At 42.9% G+C, this 24,725-nt stretch overlaps 1 protein-coding gene across 9 annotated transcripts in view; it reads left to right on the forward strand.

The window, feature by feature from the left end:
• Window positions 1-23,991, forward strand: part of CADPS2 (calcium dependent secretion activator 2) — a 315,214-nt gene extending 291,223 nt beyond the window's left edge. For all 9 annotated transcript variants that reach the window (XM_088652400.1, XM_035128678.3, XM_035128680.3 and 6 more), the window contains 2 exons: window positions 19,708-19,812; window positions 23,002-23,991. In XM_088652400.1, coding sequence (XP_088508526.1) covers window positions 19,708-19,812; window positions 23,002-23,172 — 276 coding nt within the window. In that variant the 3' untranslated portion in view covers window positions 23,173-23,991. The remainder of the gene's footprint in view (window positions 1-19,707; window positions 19,813-23,001) is intronic.
• The last annotated feature ends 734 nt before the right edge of the window (window positions 23,992-24,725 follow it).

Consider the following 24,725-nt stretch of genomic DNA (forward strand, 5'->3'; position numbering starts at 1 on the left):
TTTGATAAGTCAAAATAATCTTTGAGAAATATGTGGACTTCTGCTATCAGGTTTCGAGAAGCTCGGAAGGAACACAACCGTCACTTGGCACAAAGCCAGGAAGAGACATTTTTTGCCTGGTGCACCTGGGCATATGCAGCAGGTCTGGTAGAATCAGCTAATTAACAACACCGGCTTAAACAGGCACCTCATCTGGCAATGTAGTTAGTTGCCTGATGGTGCTCAGCAGGACTTGGTAGTGCTTTTTTTATTTCTCTATCCTAATGGTCTGCTGCCCACCTAATTTCGCCTTATTGTCAAGCCACTACTTACCGCAGCTTGAGGCCCTCCCAGGAGGCTAAATTATTATCAAAGGATTAGGGAGATGTAGCCTTGCAGCTCTGACATTTCTGATTACTTGTCTATGCCAGAACACTAATTAGCTGTGACTAATTAAGAAAAATGTCCCTGCCATAGAAAACCATTTAAAAGAACTGAGAAGTAGAAAAACAATTCCAAAGCGGAGCACTGCTCAGATTTTGCTGATGCTCTGTACATTTCTAGTGAGCTTTAAACTCACCTTTAATTGTGCCTTTTTTTCCTTTCTTTTTTTGTCCCGCATGGGTAACAAAAAGCCCCTTCATATAAGAATCGATCAGAGGTTTTCCCCGTCGTTGGGGGTGGGGAAATAATTGCCTCCTTTTGAACGTTCTTTTGTAGCATCAGGTTTACCCCCATACGGCATGAAAGAGCAAATCTTGTAAATTTCCAAACACGTTAACAGGCTGTTGTGGGAGAAGGCGCCTCGCACGCAGGCGTGCATGTGCACAGATGCACACACACACACACACACACACACACACACACACACACACACAAAGTGCAGTCCACCCAGTGCTGCTGAGAACAGCCACCTTTCATCTCAGTGGGGTTTGGATTGGTCCCTCACAAGCCTTATTAAAATAAGTGGAGGTTGTGCAACCACAGGGCTTGATGAATTGCTCTCTCGGTCAATCACCTTTGAAATGTGCTTAAAAACCATCAAAATATTTCAAGTAAGGGCTAATAAAGACTTCCTCTCCTCGAGAATATTCACTGCCTTTCAACAAACGGAACTCGTCAGAATAAAATGGAATAATAATAATAATAATAATAATAATAATAATAATAATAATAATTGTATACCACCTTTCATCTGAAGATCACAGGGCGGTTCACAACATTAAAATACAAAATGAGAACACAATATACATAATAAAAACAGGAGCAAAAAAAAAACCAATATCCCTTAATAGTGCCTACAGAAGTTCTAGAGGATAGCAGCCCAACTCTTTATTTTACTTTTCAATGGTGACACCATCATAGGGAAGATATAATTCTTGGACCAGCTGGTCCTGCTAGACCCTGAAAGGTAGGAGAGAGGGAAGCACTGTATGATGATGATGATGATGATGATGGTGGTGATGGCTGCTCCCAACAACAAAAAATAGTAAAACACAATACTATAAAACTAGTTCATACTCTTACACAGTTATGTGCACTTTAAAATAATTCCTTATTATACTCAACTTTGCCATAATAGTTTCTGCCCTGTGTCCTGCCCTCCAAAGTGAAGTGGTTTGTGTTTAGAAGGCTTGTGATGGTTCGAGCCAAGTTGATTCTATAATCTCCCCCCCCCAAAAAAAATGGCTATGTGGGAAAGAAGAACAGTCCAATGAGGACTAAGCATACTCTAGTCACAGGCTGCCAACTGAATATTGTGGGTGGGAGAGAAAGTAAAGCGAGGGAATGGATTGGGATTTCCTGAAAAGAAGGCATCGTTCACCAACTGAACCTTGAAAAGGAACATTCTGCATTGTGATTTCCTGTTTCTGGCTTCCACTTGTTTTGTTTTATGAATCACTGAATTGCCTCTGCAGCTTTTACATAGCTCTCAGCCTACCAGTGCTGCTTAAGTCTGTTCATGCTGCTTAAACTTCACTTGCTCAGTCTTTCAACATTCATCTCATAAGAGATTGCCATTTACTTTCCCCATTTATGCCATTCCCCCCCCCCTTAATTTAAGGTGGTTTCAGGAGATTGGGAGTATGGCCAATAGCTTGGCGATATAAGCATTGTTTATATTTCTTATGCCTTTGATTTGGAACTGTTTTTAATTTTGCTACCCGGCCAGAATTGGTTATACATTTATATATTTTCATTTATTTATTTAACTCGTTTCTATTGCACCCTTTAGCCAAGATGGCTCCCAGAATGGCTTTAAAAAAGTCAGTACCAAGACAGTTCCTGTCCTCAGTCTTACAGTCTAAGACAGGGGTCCCCAAAGTAAGGCCCGGGGGCCAGATGCGGCCCAATCGCCTTCTCAATCCGGCCCCCGGACAGTCCGGAAATCAGCGTGTTTTTACATGAGTAGAATGTGTCCTTTTATTTAAAATGCATCTCTGGGTTATTTGTGGGGCATAGGAATTCGTTCATTTTTTTTTCTTTCAAAATATTGTCCGGCCCCCCACAAGGTCTGAGGGACAGTGGACCGGCTCCCTGCTGAAAAAGTTTGCTGACCCCTGGTCTAAGATATGACAAACGAGGAAGAAGGAAAAGGACGGAGGAGACGTTCTTAAAGTCGCTATAATGTGGTTACACAGTTTTGTCTGTGCAGATTCTCGGTGTCCTGTTGGGGTCCAAATGTGGGTTAGCTAGCCCAGATAGGACTCTTTCCCCCCTGTCTCTTTGTTCTTCCTTGTACCACTGTGGTGACAAAGCTCTCAGGCCAAGAACCCACAAGGATGATTTTCTCTGACACATCCTACGTTGAGTCATGATTCAATCAGCAGGTTGCACCTTTAGAATGAATCCTGCCACTTCCTCTTCACAAGCCTAATCATGTCATTGGCCTGACATCTTCAAACTTCCCTAGTTCTGAGGAACAATGATCCTCCAAACAATGGAAAAGTCTATATGTTGCATCCTGATAAAGAATTGCTAAGGTGTATGTTTTTTACATGAAGAGTTCCTGTCCAGTAAAACAACATTTTTCCCATGAGTCCTGTGCATTTTATAAAGATCATTCAAAAATGACATTGTAACTAACACAGAGTAGTATTTTAAAACGTGATGGTTTCTATCAGCAATTTTCAGATTTAATATATTCATTTTGATTTAAAGTTTGAAATCAATTTTTACAACAAAATGAAGTTTTAAAGACTTAGTTTAGTATTTTTTTAAAGCTTTGATTAGAAATGTCTGTTTTACAGTCTGCGCATGGGGCAACAGTAATTAAAATGCTTTCCGTAATATTTCACAATTCCAAGGTGCTTTACAACTATTTCTGTAGCATTGCAAAACATCGGCATTCTATAGCGATATTGTGAAGTATCAGAATTTTGTAGTATATTTATACTGCATCATAGGGTTTGAGCATCACAGGTTTCAGCGTAGTTAATTGAACACCATTTTATAAACAAACCTACATTTTCTTTAAAATATTTAAGTGACCCTCAAGTACAACCAAAAATGTTGATTTAAAGCACCCTAGAAATGCTGGCAAGGGGCTTCATATCTTTGTCTTAAAATTAAACAAACAGTCCACATGTCATTAGGAGTAAGCAGAAAAAAGTGGGTAGTTCACAATTATAAAGAACTTTTATCAAGGGGGATTTTAAAAATGGTATTTCACCTTACTCAGATCAATGGGCTATATCCAGCCGTAATAGCTCTGAAACTGTAGGTGAATCAGTTGGAGAGTGTTAACTGGGACTGCTGCCTCCTCGTTCTGTGCAGTCAGGAAAAATCAATAGGATCTCTACCATTTGGATTGTCTTAGGTCATATTTTTTTTCCACCATGAAGTGCCAAGCGCAGGCACCATTGAGGGTTTATTGATTTCTGCATGTACTGTAAATATACACACATTTAATCAGCAGGAGAAGCTCACAGTTTCTAAAGACAAATATGTACTACTTTACCGGTGTGCTGCTTGTATGTGTTACCTAGTTCAGAGAGAGAGAGAGAAAGAGAGAGAGGGAGAGAGAAAGGGGGAAAGCCTGCCAGTATTCATAGCAGCAGCTTTTTCATTTATGGAAGTCTTTACGGAGAAACATAATTCTTACAAAGATACCAGAGAGTGGTGGTGGATATAATCATAATTCTGTCTTAATAGCAAACTTGGGTGGGTGAATGCCAGCTGGAATGGACCCAAACTGAGGTCAATAAGAGACTAGATGGAGGTTGTATGATCAGAACCCGGAGGTATGCAGAAGTAAAAATGTTTCTGGTGTTGATTTTTACAAAACAGAAAAGGGTGGGGATATATATATATCAACAGGCACACACACACACACCGTTTCCCTATTTTCCAGGGACAGTCCTGGATTTACAGAAGCTGTCCCAGGTTCTGATTTGATCCAAAAGAGGCAACACATAGACCGACGAGTAAAGGGGAAAATATATATGTCTTTATAAACTGCAGCAAAGCAATAGATTGTACAGCTGACTATTGCTTCGCTGCAGTTTATAAAGACATATATTTTGCCCTTTACTCGTCGGTCTACGTGTTGCCTCTTTTGGAACAGGTTTGAAGTTTGCAACATGGGTTCATTTACTTAGTGCCAGGTTCTCATTTGACACTGGAATGTCCCGCTTCTTCTTAGGGCATCCCTATTTTCATTGGAGAAATGTTGGAGGGTATGGAGTTATCCAACCCCCAAGCCATCTGAAGGCTTTTAATGTTTAATGTTTTACAGTATTATGTTTTTATATGTGTTTTATATATGGGCAACCCAGCTGGCGTATAGATAGTAAAATTGTTGTTGTTGTTCTCCTACTTTTATCGGTGGAATGTTGGAGGGTATGTATCAATGAATGTTGAACATGCCTGGTGTCCTCACGGAGCCATGGAATATTGACTGTCAGCAGAAAAAGAAAAATGTTCCCCTAGGAGAGGCTGGAAGGTGAATTCCTCGCAGCTTATAGTATCCCAGAGCTTGAAGGCCTGGCTAGCTGGCTGGCATCCAGAAGGTCAGAACTCCTGTTCTGGGGAAAAGATGCACTGCACTGCAACACAGTGTTGCAGATCTAACAGTAAACAGTGGCAGAAGGGGATGTCCCACCATTAGGGTAGCCAGTCTTTCCACTCTTTCCAGCACATGTTTGATTAAGAAATGTAATATGACATAGGTTTTTTTATTTTTTTAAAAAAAGAATAGCTTCCATAGCTATTACTGGTTTAGGGTGACCATTTATGCATCACACAAAAAAAGGGTGCTAATTTGCAGGTGATATTGCTATGCATTTAGACATAGATACTATAACTGAAATGGAAATATGCATTGCTCCCAGGTGACCTGAGTGTGCTCAGACTGCTGCCTGGCACCTAGTGTTGGTGGGCAACGTCAAGGGCCGCCACTCGAGTTCTGTATCTTTTCTTTTATATATATTTTATTTATTTGCATTTCAAATACAATTCAAAATTGTCACGTATTCTGTTACTTTCAAAGATACAAACATTAGTGGATTTCCCTTCCTCTCCTTCCATGGCTCCTTTTGTAATCCACTCCCTCCTGCAACTTCTTAGTTTTCCAATCCTTTCTCTTTTGCTCTTCTTATCTCTTGTTCTTACTTACACTGCTGAAATTACTAACATCCTGCTAAGTTAATTGTCTGTTTATCATAGTTTTTCCATGATATGCACTCCTGTCTTCCACTGCCTCCTGAAGTTTGGTCAAACTCATGTTGGTAGCTTCGAGAACACTGTCCAACCATCTCATCCTCTGTCGTCCCCTTCTCCTAGTGCCCTCCATCTTTCCCAACATCAGGGTCTTTTCCAGGGAGTCTTCTCTTCTCATGAGGTGGCCAAAGTATTGGAGCCTCAGCTTCACGATCTGTCCTTCCAGTGAGCACTCAGGGCTGATTTCCCTAAGAATGGATAGGTTTGATCTTCTTCTCAAGAGTCTCCTCCAGCACCATAATTCAAAAGCATCAATTCTTCGCCGATCAGCCTTCTTTATGGTCCAGCTCTCACTTCCATGCATCACTACTGGGAAAAACATAGCTTTAACTATACGGACTTGATGTCTTAGTCTACTGCTAATTCCGCATATTCCAACATTTTAAGGTGCCACCCTTCTTTCGTTGGTACTGCATCTGTTCTTCATTTTTCATTTTTGTGCTAGTAGCATCCTTGCAGCCATAGTCACATACATGAATAGGTTCTTCTGGTTTTTTGGGACTTTTGATATTATTATACCCAGGACGAAAGCTGCTGGGTTTGGGAGGGAATGTTCTTTTAAACATTTTTTTTAAAGTTCATTTTATATTACTTCCTAATGATCTTAAATTACACAGCAATACCACCACATGTGCAATACATACCTCTTTACACTTCCCACATTCCCAGTTCCGTATCTTTTTCATTGTTACAACAGAGGATGCGTTCTTTTAAAGTGGAACACAGATATGACTACCCAATATTTGAACTTGCCATTTGACTCCTTCTGTGTTTCCTATCTTAACTGCCTTGGAGGTTTTTTCCTCTCAGTGTCAAGCGGTATATACTTTTTAAAAATAAATAAATTACAAACAAAGGAGCTTGTGGTATAATGAATGGGAAGGGTTTCAGACAGGACAACAGATTATAAGGTAAAAGGTAAAGGACCCCTGGGCGGTTAAGTCCAGTCAAAGTCGACTGTGGGGTTGCAGTGCTCATCTCGCTTTCGGGCCGAGGGAGCCGGTGTTTGTCCACAGACAACTTTCCGGGTCATGTGGCCAGTCATCATGTGATTTAGTCATCAAAACTGCTTCTGATGCAACGGAACACCATGACAGAAACCAGAGTGCACAGAAATGCTGTTTACCTTCCCGCCGCAGTGGTACCTGATGTGCTTTCAAACTGCTAGGTTGGCAGGAGATGGGACAGAGCAACAGGAGCTCACCCCATTACGGGGATTCGAACCACCGACCTTCTGATCTGCAAGCCCAAGAGACTCAGTGGTTTAGACCACAGAGCCACCTGCATCCCATCACAGCAGAATATAATCTAAGCAAGAAGCCCAGGATACTCCTACGTATTATGTGGTTCCAATAGCAGAGATGTGCAAAAGGAACCTCATATATCGTGGCATGTGATTAAGCAAGTTAATGCCATATCTTGTTTTTTTCAGTTTGGACTAATTAGACCCATTTAAGATGGAAAGTGAATAGCAAAATATCGGCTTAGTGTGGCAAGGCAGGAGCATTTCATCAGTTGAATGTCTGCAGCAGTTTTACTCCCAGGTAAGGGATAAGTGATGGCTTCTTTAAAAGAAGATGAGACAAATTCATGGATGACATGGCTATCAATGGCTGCTAGCCATGATGGTTGTGTTCTACTTTCACTGTTGGACACAGCAATTCTTCTGAATGACACTTGGGAACCACAGGAAGAAAGAGTGCTCTTGTGTTCAAATCCTGCTTGTGGGTTTCCCTCAGTTACATATTGAACAGCAATTAGCAAAACTGCATATATATCAGTATCTCACAAGTTCTTTGGATATTCTTTTGAGTCATAAATACCAATTGCATTGGGACATCCAGTACATATTATACTTTTGTTGTATACAGGGCTATATTTGCTTTGATTAGATTCTGTTCTCTGTATTGGGTTTTCCTCAGGCATCCGGTTAGCTGCTGTGAAAACGGGGTGCTGAATTAGGTAATCCATTGGCTTTATCCAGCAAGCTGTTCTTATGAGGAAGGAATAATCAACTTGTGACCCTGACTGAGCACTACTGATTGGACAGCAAAAGCCATCATTATGCTTTTGTCACAATCACATCTGGGCCATTTTACAGCAAGCATCGGACTGAACAGCTCAAATCAATGGCAACAGAGGAGGCCTGCCGGATGGGCCTATAGTACAGATGTGTTGAACTCCCACCATCCTTGAGTCATTGTTCTGGCTGGAACTGTTGGGAGTTGAAGTCCAACGTATCTGGAGGGTCACAGATTCCCACCCCGCCTTCAAGGCACTCCACCATTCTTGTATCCCACATTCTTATCATTTTTCTCCTTGGGGGGAAAAATAAGAAAATTCCCCATTCTAGGCAGCCAGCAGCATCCTAAATGCTTTCCCCCCCCTAGTGTGGGGAAGCATATAAGGCTGTAACATCATCTTAGAATCTTCTTCTGGGATTGCTGTCAAGAGTCTTTTTCCCCTACAGCAGAAGATAACTGATCTTCCAAGCACCCAAATGTGATGGAAACGAACCAAGCGACTTTTAATATAGAGAGAGTTAGATATTTAATTGCACTTAGTAAAGCTCTGTTTACTTACCCAAAGCCTCATAGTAGTACAGAACCAGTGTATTTAGGGAAGAAGAGTTCAACAGCTGTTGGAGTGGCTCTGTGCCCAAGGAGATTTGACTCCACTCCTTTTGTTTACGAAAAGAAGGGGGAGACCATCTAAGTAGAGGAGGCTGCCTTTGAATATATTTCATATTGTCGCCTTCCACCTCTTGCGGAGCTGTGTTGATTGAAAATCTCACGTAACGTTAAGTGGGCGGTTGTCTGTCTACATAGCAAAGCTACGGCTCGGTGTGGTGCAATATGGAAACTTTGCGGCGTTTGCTCAAGGGAGTTGCAGTACTGGAGCACAACGGGGCACTGAAGATCAGGTGCAAGGATTGGTGGAGAGGGAATTCCACATGCTACTTCTGCAAGTCCCATAGTGCAAGAAGCATCTATGTTAGCACATAATATTTAAAAGTAGAAATAACATTGCAGGTGTCTAGGTCTGTGTCGTCGTCGTCGCCCCCCCCCCCCGGTGCAGGGTTTCGATTCCGTTCTACACCTACCATATGCATGGGAAGACCCAAGGGATAGGCAGGTCGTAAACAATGCCATTTAAAACTGCATCAATATGGTAAGCAGATTGTTTTGCTTTAATTCTGGTTTCAACATAATCCTTTAAATAGCAAGGATTTGCGCCGATTGCATTTCCACAATGAAGCTTTATTTCTACTGCCAATCTGCTCCCGGGTCAGGTTCAGTTCTGTGAATTTTGTTAATTCGCTAACGTATCGGGCCCAAACTACCATCAGCATCTTCTGATCCTTTCTGCTCCACCTCAAATCACTGAGATCCTCTGATGGGGCAATTTTTGTGGCTCCTCACACTTCTACTAGGGACTGAGCCTTCAGTGTGGCAGTAGAGATTCGTCAGAAATCATCCTTACCTTTTTTTTAGATGTCTCCTAAAAATGGCCTTATTCAGAAAGACCTTAGCAATGGAATTTTCTTCTTACCAACCAGTATGTATTGATGTTCTCACCAAAATTTTAATTTGCGTTTTCGCTCTTTTTGTAATTTTATCACTCCCGTTGTGATTTTGTGCAAGTGTGATTTATAAATATTTGAATGAATTGATGGATGAAGTGGGGGGTCATTGTCAGGACCCACTTCCCCTGGAACGCCATGCCCCTTGGCTTGGAGGGGGCTATATGGGGAGAAGGAGGTATTCTGAAATAATGGGTTGCAGCTCTGATCAAGCAAACCTTTGCGTCAGAGTACTTCAATGCATGCACAAGGCTCTCTGGCATGAGGTTTAGCTCTGACACAGAAGTATACAGAGTGGAGCTCCTCTTCCTAAGGAGCTTTGCTTTTGGCTGAATGTGTTTTCGTAAAAAAAAAAAAGCATGCTCATTTGTTGGTAGGCTGCCAGTTGCCCGTTTTCATCCTAAAGCAAAGGGAGGTAGCTGGGGAATGTTTTGAATGGGCTGCAAAACCAAAGCTCTCCATGCAACTCCCCTGAAAAGAGCTTTCAGCATCGTTTGGCTTCAAGGCGAAATCTCTCTCTCTTGCCCACACACCAATAGCTGCGAAGGGACTAAATCCCACTCCCAGCTAGCTATGCATCTGCTTCTGAAGCTATGGAGCATTGTTATTGGTTGGAACCATAGTAACCCAAAGGGTGAAAGGGTCGAGATCCTTGGAAAGCACAGATTCTTCATTTCTCCCAATCTAGTTTCCCCTTCCCTTCCATACGGAGGCCTTCTGTCCTCTAAAATCCAGTTCAGACCATGTGAATTTGGCATCGGTGGTTAAAAGTATTTTGCATCATAAAATCACAAGGCAGTTTTTAAACACTGCTCCCGAACCTCCCTCCCCACACATTTACACACTCCAAATCAGCCGTACTAACAAAACAAACGTAGGGTAATTGTGTAAAATTAATTCTGACACAGGCACAGTTTTACAGGTGTGACTTAGCCTTACACACAAAAACGCAGTAGCGGGTGTTTTTGGTGTGTGTGTGTTTTTTTAGGCAATATTCATCTCAAGTGTATTGACTGGAGACCATCAAACTATAAATTAGCTGATCTAGGATAATTAAGGAGGTGACACACACCATAATGGAAGATTGTTGGCAGTTAATAGGCGGTTTCAATTATGAAGTTGAACTTTGCAGGGGAAGGGTAGGGGGCTTAATAGGCCATTAATTTTCAACCGCATATGCATAATGGAGAGCATCCAAATCTCTCTCTGATCACTTGCTCTTATACCTTCAATTGCACATTCATATGGACAAAACGGGTTTCTTTTTTGCGGGGAGAGAAGCCTTTTATATTCTCCCAAGCAGGCTGTTTGCTTGTTTTTCTCCTTCAGCCAAAAAAATAAAAAATAAAAATGTTTTGGGTGACCTTTAAATATTGTCTTAGGTTTTATTTTGGAGATTCAGACCTTTTGAAAGGCGTTTTAGCCAATGATTTATGAAAATTCTATTTTATTGTAGAAAGGTGGTGAAAGGTAGAGGACAGCCTGGAATCATGCGAGAGAAACATAAATGATGTACCGTGATAATGAAGCATGTTTATGCAAAGAGGTGTGTCTGTCTAATCTGTCATTACTTGAGCCGTCCGCCATTCTTCAATTGAACCAGTTGCTCAATAGATGTGATGATCTGAAGTGCTATCTATTTATATATGTATATAGTTGCTTTGAAAACTAACATGTCCCCCCCCCGCCCCCGAATTTGGGTAGCCCTTTTGCCATCACTCTCTGCAATGCCGTCGTTTAATATAATACTGCAAATGATAGAGACATTGTGGCTAAAATCCTAGGAGTTTTTTTAATCTCCCTGGCTGTCCCTTAATAGGCTCGGTGTCGCAAACGGACAGAGCTTCTGCTTTTTTTGTTTTTACCTGCATTTGATTAAACTAAGTTCTCTATTATCCATGCGATTGCAAACATTCTCCTCTGAATCCCTGAGCTTGTTGTTAATTCGGCCAATACAGCATTTTCACCCATCGCTAGACAACGTTGCAGCATCTAAAATAGCAAAGTCTCTTACTTAGCGGCGTGCGGTTCTGGACCTCGGCTCCTGCCATCTTAATAAAGCAGGTCTTTTCCCCCTGAATGTGTGGTTTTGCCGTTATCTAGGACTGTAACTAACACAGCGGAAGAGGATCCACTGGGATCTTTGCGGCGCTGGTTCCTAATCATGTAATATTATTTCAAGGTTTGTGCTGTCTGCTGTCCCAGCCCTATTCATGTTGGCCCTGGCAGGATTGTGCCCTTAATTGGAGGGAAATGCAGCTCTGCTCCTCGAGAGGCAAAAGGTGCCATATTCTCCTCCCCCATCATCACCACCACCCGCCTTCCTCTTCATCAGTGACCGGTCGCCAGAAGAGCCAAGCCAAAGAAAATCCCTATGTGGTCTGGCAATTCAAAAGTAGGAATATCGGGACTCCGAGGTCTACGGCTTTGTGTATTAGTACATATTGAGTCTTCATTCCAGGTAGCAAACAGCTCCATTTTTTAAAAAAATCTTATATATATATATATATATATAAACTGCAATGTGTCCCCCCCCCCAAGAGACAAGTGTTCGATTTAGTAGGCTCCGTCTCAGAACGTTATAGATTAGTAGATGAGCGAGGTAGGGATTGTGAATATTGAATATATTTGTTTTGTATTTCCAATGGCTGGCCGAATAATGAAATTCCTTAACTACTTCTCTTTAACTTGGCTGAAGAAAGCTCGGTATGTTGCTAAATCTCTTTTCACCGGCACTGCCGAGAAACAACTTTAATCCTTGTTAGAAAATTGCCAAGTCTGCGGCTGACAAAGAGCTCATGCTTGTTCCATTGTTAGTCCTCCCGGGCCCTGAGAGTGGAGCCCTTTACAGCTGCGTGGATCCAGCCTGGCTCAGCTGTACTATTTAAGAGAGGAGGGTTTGTCAATTTCTATTGACAATGGAGAGAGTTTTTCAGCGCCTGTAGCAGCGTTGGACGCAGTTGGGGATCAACGCCAGCCATTCAAGCTGCACCCTCTTTCATTGCTTTGGTTTGTTAATTCAAGACTAAAGGTCCGCTGAGGGGGTTTAGGGTGTTTAAGAAAGCTGATGAACTGAAAGCGTTTACGGCCCTGGTGTGGCAATTTCCATAGTCGGTGGCAACTATTGGCACGGAGTGAGCTGTGTCCTTGTTGACCCTCCGGTTATTAAAAATGCACAAGTGCTGCGTTTCTCAATATTTCAACACTCTTTCATTGTCAATACCACCTTCTGAGCCCTCCAGCTTCTTACTTGCTCTAAAGATCTTCTTAGATTGGGTTTGAAAACTTCACCTTAAACACTAGATTAGACTGATGTTCTGTTTTCCGTGCTCCTGTTGATTTGTTGAACCTTCCTAGGGCTGGAAAGCAAGTAGCAGCTTGATGGGAAGACGGGTCGCTAATATGATTTACCAGTCTACAGTCATGCACAATAAGTGTGAATAAATACAGGGGTCTTGCAGAGTCAACCCTAGCCTTTCCTTTTTTCCCCTCTTTTTTTTTTAACTTCAAAAGAGATATTTCAAGGGAAAATGAAGTGAGTAATACATGCCCTTACAGGAGCTGTCTGAACTATGTATGGGGGGGGGGAAGGAGGGAGAGAACAAATTTTCTTTTAAAATGGTTGGCTGCTGTCATGCACTGGTGTGAAAAATATATATATAATATACACTTTCTGTTTTATTCCTGTGTAGGCAACAGCGCAGCAACAACAAAAAAGCAATAATGCCATAGAATTGACATCAGGGCACAATGTAATGCCTTTTCAATTTTCCCTCCTCCAAGCTCAGGGGAATGTGATTATTTGGGGTGTCATTGAAAAGTAGTGTTGTTTTTACTGTAAGAACTTTGGAGTCTAGCAGACATCATTCATTGATACTAAATAAAAATAAAAATTGTTTGCCTTAAAAAACACAAAAAGCTTGCATACTGCCAGTGAACATTGTTTGAGACAAATAAAGGTATAGCTTTACAGTGGTACCTCGGGTTACAGACGCTTCAGTTTACAGACTCCACTAACCCAGAAATAATACCTGAGGTTAAGAACTTTGCTTCAGGGTGAGAACAGAAATTGTGCCACCACGACAGTGGGAGCCCCCATTAGCTAAAGTGGTACCTCAGGTTAAGAACAGTTTCAGGTTAAGAACGGACCTCCGGGATGAACTAAGTTCTTAACCCGAGGTACCACTGTAAAAGGTAAAGGGTAAAGGGGCCCCTGACCATCAGGTCCAGTCGTGTCCGACTCTGGGGTTGCGGCGCTCATGTCGCTCTATAGGCCGAGGGAGCCGGCGTTTGTCCGCAGACAGCTTCCGGGTCATGTGGCCAGCATGACAAAGCTGCTTCTGGCGAAAGCAGCACACGGAAACGCCGTTTACCTTCCCGCCGGAGCGGTCCCTATTTATCTACTTGCACTTTGACGTGCTTTCGAACTGCTAGGTGGGCAGGAGCTGGGACCGAGCAACGGGAGCTCACCCCGTTGCAGGGATTTGAACCGCCGACCTTCTGATCAGCAAGCCCTAGGCTCTGCGGATTAACCCACAGCGCCACCTGGGTCCCTTACCTCCCGAGTACAGTACCACTGTACTGTCCTCAAAATGCAGAGGGAGTCTGGCTTCCTTAGCTTTTGCCTTCTTGGCCGTTGTATTTAGAAGGCTTTGGAAGGGAATGATTTGGCTAAGTTTGGTTGGAGTCAGAGGTGGAGCTTACAAATTTTGTGAAGGGCCCTTCTGCTCTGACCCCACTGCCATATAATTTGAGCACTGGCTGTCCTTGTCAAAAAAAACATTGCCTGTGGGTTGTCATTTAATTTACTATATTTTTGTATTGAATATGAGAAGAGCCCGGCTGGTTCAGACCAAAGGCCCACCTACTCCTGTTCTCACAGTAGCCTAAAACTAGTAGAATAACTGTAGAGTTGGAAGGGACCCCTTGAGTCATCTAGCCCAACCCCCTGCAATGCAGGAATCTCAGATGAAACATCCAAGGAAGGAGAGTCCCGTGGGAGACTGTTCCACTGCCGAACAACTCGTACTGTCAGACTCGTACTGTCAGACTCAAAGCCATTGGTTCGAGTCCTACCCTCCAGAGCAGGAGAAAAATAAAGCTTGCTCCCAGTTACAAGGGGCAGCCATTGAGATATTCAAAGACGGCTATCATATCTCCTTCAGTCTCCTCTTTTCCAAGCTAAACATCCCCAGCTCCTTCAAACGCTTGGCTTCTAGACCAGTGATGGCGAACCTATGACACGCGTGTCAGACGTGACAAGCAGAGCCCTCACTGCTGGCACGCGCCCCATCGGCCCATTCGCGCTGCTGTTGTTGTTTTTCCCCCCATTTGTTCTCCCGCTCCTCCTACAGCTTGTCTCCACTACAGCTTGTCTCTGCTGTTAAAACCCAGATCCTTTTTTGTTGTTGTTGTTGCTGCTGGTAGCTAGAGATTGGTTCTTTAACCCTTTCTGTGCTTTTTTCCTGGCACTTTGGCAGACTATGATTGGGTGTAACAGCGTTCGTTTTTTAACCCGTTCTGTGCTGGGGGTTTTGGGCGCTTTGGAAGACTAGGTCGGTGCTGCGTGTTAGTTCCAGCGAAGGTATTATTCGTCATTTATTTCTGTTCTCCCCCCCCCAAAAAAAGCGCAGCAGCTTTGGGGCATCCCCCCAAAAAAGCAAAGCAACTTTTGCACCCCACCCCACCCCAAAAAACCTCCAAAACTTTGGTCAGCAGCTCCCCCCCAAAAGCTCAACAACTCTGGGCACTTTCTGATAAATAAGGGTTTTTTGGTTTGGTTTGGTTAATTAATTAGTTTTTGGTTTATTAAATACAGTTATATATTACAATTATACATTTTTGTTATTTAAACTATAAATATCACGAAATTATGGTTTTTTCTCGAAGTGACACACCACCCGAGTTATGCTCGGTTTTTTGGCGAATTTTGACACACCGAGCTCAAAAGGTTGCCCATCACTGTTCTAGACCCTTGATCATCCTAGTCGCCCTCCTCAGCACACCTTTCAGCTTGTCAACATCCATCCTGAATTGTGCTGCCTGCGGGAAGCAAGCAGGACCACAGCCAGCGCTTTCCCTCCTCGTGATCAGAGGCGACTGGCATTCAGGGGCATACTGCCTGCAATACTTGAGGCCGCCATAGTTAGCAGCCACGGTGAACCTTTTTCTTGCCTTGGGTTGGATCCCAAGATTTTGTTCCATCAACAGAAGGAGCCCTCCTGTAAGCAAATGAAAGCTTGGGATCCAACCGCAGCTTTCCAAGCCCTGTTTTGAGCTTGTGAGAGATTGAGTTAAGATCAAGCATGATTGGGACTTTAGTGGTGATGCGATTTCATTTGGGAGGCTTTTGCAATCATCTTCAAAACCAGTCCCTCTGGTGCAGCGGCAGTGTTCGCTGGGAAGATTGCACCCAAAATGTGCAATATAGACGCTTCTGCAATTACAGTGTTCGATGTACATTGCCTCTCAGCCAGTAAGTCTCCGTTTGACTGTGTGTGTATCTTTATGCTAAAGTTAAAAAAAGACTTCCTAGGTGTGTGTTCTGGGTGCTGTAAGAAGCACGTCAGCACTTCCCCTTTCAGGCAGCGATGACATGGGGATTTCTTTAACCTGCATTTATTCCCGAAAACCTTACGCACATCCAAGCATCCTTTGCTGTAGGGCAGGTGGGTGGGTGAATCCAACCTGCAAAATATTCTACTCAAAAATCCTGTGGTCCTTTTGACTTCCAAACAGAAATGCATTTGGCGCTACACAAAGCCCGTTTTCTGTTCGTAAGGACTCGGCAAAATATGGACGACAGCAGAAGTAGGACTTAAATAGAAATGGATATTGTAAAAAGGATATTAGAAATCATGCTCGTGGTTAGCATTTCTCAGGGCTTTCTGCCCCACTCCACCCTGCTATGTACTTGCAACTAAACACAAAGAAGGGGGATGCTAAATGTAAAATTCCGGACCCAGCGCTGTTTACCAGCTTATCCTGTCCAGTGCTAAAGAGTGATTTTAGCATTTAAAGGTTCACGGGAAGGGGCAAGAGCAAGCACAGGGCCCTGTTTGATGTGTGTGCACGGGGCACATGGCATTTGTGTGTTTAGGGGAGTGACTTCGGCCAAGGTTCTTTTCTCTATTAGCCTCCCGCAACCCCATTAATTTCCTTTTCAGGGAATGACAAATCACAACACTTCCTTCAACAAGCTGCAGCTTGCTCATTTGTGCAAAGTGGCACCACTTCTGCTCCCGACTTAATTGTTTGATGCCCAGTCTCCTTTGCATAACTAATCGGCGGCCCGCAATGTGGGCTTTTTCCTTCTCTCGTCGAGGGTGCCGGTGTTCCCACGGAAATGGGCGGCACTGGATCGTGCTGCACACCTCCGAGGCTAATTCTTCCCAAGGTCTGTTTGATAAGAGAACAGATTGGGTCTATCATATTGCATGTAACAATGAATAGATACAAAAGAACAAATGGTGGTTGAGAGAGTGATCAGGTGAGCGAATTTATTGTCGCAGTGAATTCACTCAGATACCATCTGTTAAGCAAATGACACTCATCCCAATGTGGCTGACAGCATTTATTTGAATGCCACCTGTTATCCGCGGATTTAAAAATAACTTCTAATCAATATTCTAATCAATAATCTTTTTAAAATATTATATATATAGAGAGAGAGAGTGAATAAGACCCGTAAAAGCAAACTCTACAAGGCACACATCTTTTAATGTTTGCTTACTTCCTAGAACCGGGATTCAGCTCTGAAGAGAGTACGTCAGAAATAGATAACAAGTGAAAAGGAAACTCCTAATTTGCATATATTTGCATGCCTGTTCACAGCCTTTGCAGGTGCTAAACAACAAAGGGTGACTAGGTATTGTGTTCAACAATATCCTTATTTTGAAATAGTTACACTACGATGCCTCGGAATGTATATTTCAGAATTTTAAATCATGGCTAGCAGTCCGAGAGCAGATGGACTTCGGCCAAAGAATCCCAGGAAATTTAATTTGTTAAGGGTACTGGGAATCACAGCTCTGTACAGGGGAGACTTGCGTCATTTAAATGCAAAGCCAATCACAAGTCCTGCTGGGGTCGTCTCCACTCAGGAACGCCAGTCATGAGCTCCCAAGTGGAGCAGGGCTTGCTACCAGTGCGGAATTTAAGTGCAAGGCCTACTGCAAGCCTGGCTAGGATCAGGTCCACTTTGGAACCCACCAAATACATCCCGGTTCCCCACTGCTGTTCTAGAAGTGCTGCTTTGGGACTCAGTTCTGAGGAATTTCCCCAGTACAAGCCATATCAAAACATGTCACCGTTGGTGCAACTCCCCATTTTGCTGGGCTTGGAGCAGAAAGCATACTGGCGGGCTGTGAATGTTATCATTAGCTCAGTGGTATCGGGAGTGTACTTGCCGTTGTTTCAATCTTTCCTTTATTGCCAGGGCTTGCCCAACCAGAGGGGCAAAATAGGCTCCCCCTTGGGGTGCCAAAATTCCAGGGGCACCTGCTTAGGCGGGATGAAAGTGCCTCTGCCTCTGCTTTTGGAGGATGTGGATGGATGAAGTTTAGCAGCTCCTTGGCTGGGTAATATCTTCTGCTTCCCAAGAGACACAATGGAAGATATTTCTGATCTTCGCTGCCCAGAGAGGGAATAGACAAGAGGGTTTTCCTTAAGGGCATGAAGTAAAGAACTGCCAGGCATGAAAAACCAAAGGAAGAAGATTATCTAGTTAACTGTTCATTATTTCACTGCTCAGACTAACAAGCACCTAATAAGCTGCAAGATGGGAGCGGCATTATTGTTATTGTTGTTGTTGTTGTTGATGATGATGATGTTGATGTTTAGCCAGGGCACTTTGTTCATCCCTAATTTCTGCTTGCTTGGTTCTGGCTGCGTGTACTAAACCGTATTCATATAGTCTCCACTCCCTGAAGCTTTGTGTTCCCCATTTCTTTTTTTTCTTTTTTCTTTTTTTTTTTTGTGTGTGTGTGTGTACACATTCACAAATATATACATACCCTCTCCTATTGTAAAGGAAGAGGAAATTATGTTAGGAAAAGATTTAAAGCTGCTTCTTTCTTTTTTAAAGAAAGCCCTGAAGTGCTAATTCTCTCCAAATGCAATTTCGCTCCTAAAATGAAACCACCACTCTGTTTTTTCATACTTTGACCACAGGGTTCTGTTTAGTAATTGATACTGAGAAAGACAGAAGCTACCAAGGTGGTTTGTTTTTCTATTTTGCCTTGGTGACTGGTTAAATATCAATGCTGCTTATTTTAGCTAAAGCCTTCCTAACATCTTAGATTAAGAACATTGGATATACCTAGTAAGCAAACAGGTAGTGCCTTGGCCAACTCCGAAATGCCTTTGCCTTTCCTTAGCTCAGTATTTACCTGTGTGTTGACCTCACAGATGGGAACCTTTGGCCTGCCAGATGTTTCTGGACCACAGCTCCCTTTATCCCTGAGCACCCATTGTGGCTGATGGGAGTCAGGGTGCTCCAATCACTATTTTTGAGCAAGATTCAGTCACATCCCAGGCTGTGGAATTAGATGGTTTGGAGCTCTTGCAAAAAACAAAAGCCCAGACTTCCCAATAAGGGATGTGATTAGTGCGGTAGGAAAGCTGGGGGCGGAGGATGGAAATTGCATCTGGCAACCAATGCACCGCTTTGGTTTCAGATAGTACATGGGTAGACGAGTCTAAAAAGCCCGGGACACAACTCTAGCAGCTATGGTGGCTCAGAATCATAGAACTGATAGAACTGAACAGGGTCCCTTCCAACCCCCTGCAAGGCAGGAATATGCAGCTGCCCCATATGGGGATCAAACCTGCAACCTTTGTGTTACACATTATCAGTTCCCTCATCCCAATTTTAGCGTCTGTCTGCCTCCCCATCCCCCTCTATTTCATTACACCCTTGGTAAGAGAGTGAGAACTGCAAAAACGGCAGGAATTGTGTTTCATCGTCGGATGCCCTCTTCTTCCATTAAACTTCATTTCCCTTTTTGCTAAGTGAAACTAGCAGAGCTGTGCAATTTTTCCCTTCGTCTCCGTAAATAATCTTCTTCCCCCTACTGTTTTAGCAATCAGTTATTTCATGCAAGCGTGCGCACGGAACACTCCTTTTTGCCTACAGATCGTGATGTGCGAAACACTCTTTCACATGAATATGGCCCAGCTCAACGGCACTGAGGAGTTTTTGCTAATGCTAATTCGTGTGAAGACCAATTCAGGTCAAGTTTGCCAATTTCCTAGCAACGACACTTGCCGTTTTACTGACCGGGATTAAGGCATCGTTGACTTCAAGGGCTGATTTGCAGCCCGTTTGAAGGGTCCAATTTGCCTCTCACTGCCAGATCTGCTAAATGAATAATGGCCGACATGACATATCTATATATTTACTGCCTCTTCTTTTTTCTTAACAGCAATGGTACAGTAATTCTATGAAAATCATCTGTGTGTGGCTGGCGGATAGATTAGAACTGCAACTTCATATCTATCAGCTGAAGACTCTCATCAAGATAGTGAAGGTAAATATATTAGAATTTGATTGCATTGAAAAGAGAAGCAAACAATGAATTCTTCTGGCCTTTTTATAAAAAAGCAGTTTTATTGGTTTTTAAACTAATACAATAACCATTGAATACTTACCTAGCAGTACATACATCCAAGTGCTTGTCTCTAGACATAAACTTACACTTTCAACATTCAAACATATTACTTAATGTAACCCCTCCACTGAGAATATTGAGTAATTGACATAAAGAGGTCTTGATTTTGGTCATTAACATTGTTAAAGAATGGGGTCCATGTTTCTTGGAAGGTGTCTCTCTTCATTAATTGCCCTCCTGTACCTTCTGAGACACTCAGACATTGCTGTATCCCAGATATTGTGTATCAATATGGAAATTTCACCAAAGCTTTGAAGCACTTTAGTTCATTCGTAAGTTCAACTGCTGTAAGGTGGATATTCCACTTTAAAAAATGGGAGGGCATCCCAAAGAGTTCGTTGCTGAGATGAGATTACATCACTCATTCCAAACCTGTTACCCTTCAGCTGTTTTGGGACTAGAGCTCCCATCAGCTAGCTTGGCTGGTGCTAATGGGAGTTCTAGTCCAAAACAGCTAGAGATTGGGAATGTTGAATTAGTTCTTATGGTCTTGGTCTCAGTGACTCATGAGCTGCACCAAACCGGCTACAGCGCTTGCTTGAAAGGGCTGAAGCAAAGCAAAGCAACCCATCTTATTTGCAGTGAAAAGGTGCCTTTTAGAATTATCTGGGACTGGCAGAAAGAATAATTGGTTTAGTAGCTGAATCTGTGCTTCGCAATGGAAGTCACTCCAGCAAATCTAGAGTGGTGTATATAAGCCAAATTGTACAAGCCGCTAGTGTCTAATAAACATGTCCCCGGAGGCCAAAACACTGCAGAACAGAAACCCAAAAGGCCACTTAATGAGTGATTGGTGAGGTGATTTAGTGGTTTGGAGGCCTATCTGAATCTGTTCAGCTACTTATCAGGTGCAAAAATGGAAGGCTTCGCAAATGGAGATTGACTGATGGGAACATTTCCCCTGCCAGCAAATTGGATCCTACAGCTCCCAAGGTGATTTCAGTGGCCAAGCACCACCGAGTGGAATTTGTGTGAGTGCATACACATAGCAGAGGGGAGTTAAATTGCATTTGCAGCTCCTACAAATGTTTTTATAACTCTTTTTATTAATACGGACCACTAGTTTTGCATGAGTAAAAAAATTCTACAGAAGTAGTTTAAAAGAGATGAATTGATCAAGCCTTCAGCATGATCAACTGAAGAGTTTGCACATCGAGCTGAAGTCTTATTTTCCAGTTCAGAAGCACTTTGAGGGTTGAACTTGATAGTGTTTCTGGCATTCCTGCCACAGGCACGGGCCACAATTCGGCACACTTGCTCAGTTGTTAGCACTGGATCTCAATCTGGAGCCGTATTTTGGTATTCAGATGGTTGTTTAATGCAGTTGATTGTGAAAAATATTGTCCTCAGTTCAGAATAATCAGCTAGTCATGCATCTAAAGGAGATGTAAACCATCCAAGATGTGTTTCACTTTGGAAATGTAAAGCGATAGTAAGTACAATCTTGTTTTTAAGTGCCTGTTTTAACATTCTTGTGATTTAAGATGGAACAGAGCACGGTCGTTTTGCATTCAGGGTCGTTCTCTCCCAACTCTGCAGATCAAAGCAAAAAGAGCCTTTAGAACAGTCCTGATTCCCAGTGGCTGCCAGCCCAACACCTTTGTAAGCCTGTATGTTTTGCTGCATGTAACAATGAAACACAGCCCACATTGCGGCATTCAGGATGAATTGGCTGGTGTCTTTCATTAGCCCAGATTCTGCAGGTGGAACCATTGCTCGGGCAATTGTGCTGTACCTGAGCTATACCGTTACGGCAGAGTCATGTATTAAATTAAATATTTGCACTTACTCAAGGCAAGCGACTCCCAGAGCTGTTGCTCTGCCTGATAACCTCCATGAGAAAGCATCCCCAAGCCACACAGGCTATTGGAGAGTTGCTCATTCAAGACACAGCAATTACTTGATGAGAGTTTGATAGTTTCTTTGGAAAGCATGTGAAAGAATGCTACTTTTTTTTTTGAAAGAGTGCTGTTTTCTTCCCCATTTCTGTGTAATCCAGCTCTCTCTCTTACACTTACACACACTATGAAAGGTACCAGAAAAGAACTCTCTGTTGGGAGATGTTACACTGAGAACTACTTTCAGCCTTTTTAGCACCATAAACAAAATGTTTAAATAGTGCTCTTTTACCCACAGCAGTACACTCTAGGGCTTGGGATCCCGTTCTCGTGTGTTGTGTTGAAGGAGGAAGTATAGCTTAGGGTTAAGAGCATGTGATTTCCATCCAGAACATTCCAGCTCCAATCCTTGACATCTCTATTTAGGACTACAGTTCCCACCATTCCTGCTAGCTAGGGGCGGTGGGAGTTGTAGTCAGAAAACAGCTGGAGACCCAAGTTTGGGAAACACTGAGTTAAAGGATCTCAAATACAGGGCTGGCACAGATGTCATCCCAAGCCCCAGAGTAGCTGTTGCCCTCCAGATGTTCTGGACTACAACTCCCAGAAAAATCATGTTGCCTGGCAGAGAGGCTGATGGGAGTTGTAGTCCAGAATATCTGGAGGGCACCAGTTCAGTGAACGCTGTTCTGAAGACTCACTGTCAGCCATGGTATACTGTTGTGATCAAAACAGTCCAATGGTCTGCTTTTTACCTACTATTCCCTTTTTTTGCCAATTGATTCCTTTTGATTTTCCAAATATTTGTTGATTTGTTAAAACACTGAGCAAATTTAATATGACTTTTTCAACAACGAAAAGACTTCCCACCCCCTTCTTTGATGTGTCCATAATTAACCCTTATTGCTGCTTATATTTTCATAGTTCTAATTCATGTTCCATTTTTTTCCTTTTATCCATCAGCGATCCATTTGTTAATTCCTGCTCATGCATTAGTTAACATTTCCAATATTGTCAAGTGAGGATTACGCATCCATTTATCAAGCCACGTTAATTCGCCAATTCTATTCCACATACCTTTCCCCAACCCTTTATCACGGTCAGGCCTTCATTCCGTCTGCCCCCTTCGAGGAGACTGACGTTTTTAGGGAACCACGGTACAAAGGGGAAGAGCTGACCCTTTGCTGAAAATATTCTCTTGTTGCTACAGAAGACCTATCGAGACTTCAGGCTGCAGGGCGTGCTGGAAGGAACCCTGAACAGCAAAACATACGACACCGTCCACAGCCGTCTGACAGTAGAGGAAGCCACGGTCTCTGTGTCTGATGGAAGCGGACTTCAAGGCATCACAATGAAGGACAGTGATGAAGAAGACGGCTGACCACCTGCTTCCCCTCATGAGTGTTTGTTCCGTAACTTGTCCTCACACTTCGCGTTTATGGTTATGCCTTAATGCCCCGATGCTATGGTGTACAATTCATCCCACTTGTCAGGGAGGAAAGGTGGGCTAGAAATGGGGAGAGGGGGTGGTATCAGGGCAGGGGTGTTTAGTGCCGAGGACGTTCCGAAGACACTGGCCAGGGTGGGGTGGGGGGTTGCATATTTTTCTATGTAGCTTTGCTTTGCACTTTTGAGAATGCCAGCATGGAGTGTGGGCTCCATCCCTTTCTGTTTGTCACGTTGCTGTCTCTCTTCCTGTAACCGGACGGGAGAGCAGACATTGTACATTACGCAATACTACAGGCAGTCATCATTGGAAACTGTTCAGAGCAGGCGTAACAACTGCAGCCCGAAAATGTATTTCCCATAGTTTGTTGCTGTTGTGTTTTGTTTCTGCTGTCAGTCTCTTGCTTTTTTCTTCATTATTAGGAGACATGCATTTAAAAGAAAAACTTGGCCCCTAGTCCTTTGATTTTGCTTTGTATAAAAGGCAAGAGGATTTCCAAGGACTGCCGGGGAGAGACACACACACACACACACACACACACACACCACTACAAGTGTTGCATCTTCTCTCTTGCAAATTAAAAACTTTCTCATCTCGTTGATTGTCCAGAAACTTGCCTTCAGTATTTCTATGTCTCTGTGAAAATTTGCAGGCAATAAGAACCCCCCTTTTCCCTCCTGTTATGACCACTTCTGTATCTAGCCCACGTTTGTACAAAATTCCAAAATTAAAATATGTTTGCAATATTTGAAATCCTTTGACCTCCAGCGTGTGATTTGTTTTGCTGGCAGGAGAGGGCAGTTACAAAAATAAGGTGCAATTGTTTCCTGGAGCCCTGCAACATTTGATAAGGTGTTTTTATAGGTTTTTTTTTTAATTTTAAAAATTACTTGCATCTCTATAAACACAAAATTGAAAGCATTAGATAACTGGAGAATACAATCCATATAGTCTGCATATGTCTTTTCAAAAAGGCATTCTGCTTTTGTATACCTTCCCATAAAATGCATACATCTCTGCCTATTGATGACAGCTTGAATGGCTCCAAAGTAATCTGGAAGAGCACTGAGCGAAGAAGTTGGGGGCGGGTGTTACTTATGTTCCTAGTGACCTTAAATGCCTGGCCTTAATTTAGCAGTGAAGTGCTTTACTTCAATGAATTCCTTAAACAATTCGCTGTGGCTTACGCGACGGTTCTTTGCAAAGACAGGTCGCACAACTTTGCAGTTGTTCTGTGAGCACAAAGGCTTGAAGGATTGAAAAGTAGTGAGTTCCAGAGAGGAGCTCATTGTTTTGTTTCATTTTGAAGCGCTCATGTAAACTGCGCTGAACAAGGGCAAACAAGTTGCACTTCAGCAGAGCTTGGCTCCTCCTCGAAGTGGCAATTACTCCTCGTTCTCCAAGAACTCTCGAGAACTTGAAATAGAGCTATTTAGTGGGAGAAAGGGCAAATAAAATATTCCGTGTTCTTGCACCGTCCTCACAAA

This window comes from Zootoca vivipara, chromosome 9, assembly GCF_965207765.1.
Source record: "Zootoca vivipara chromosome 9, rZooViv2.hap1.1, whole genome shotgun sequence".
In the NCBI taxonomy this organism is placed as follows: domain Eukaryota; kingdom Metazoa; phylum Chordata; class Lepidosauria; order Squamata; family Lacertidae; genus Zootoca; species Zootoca vivipara.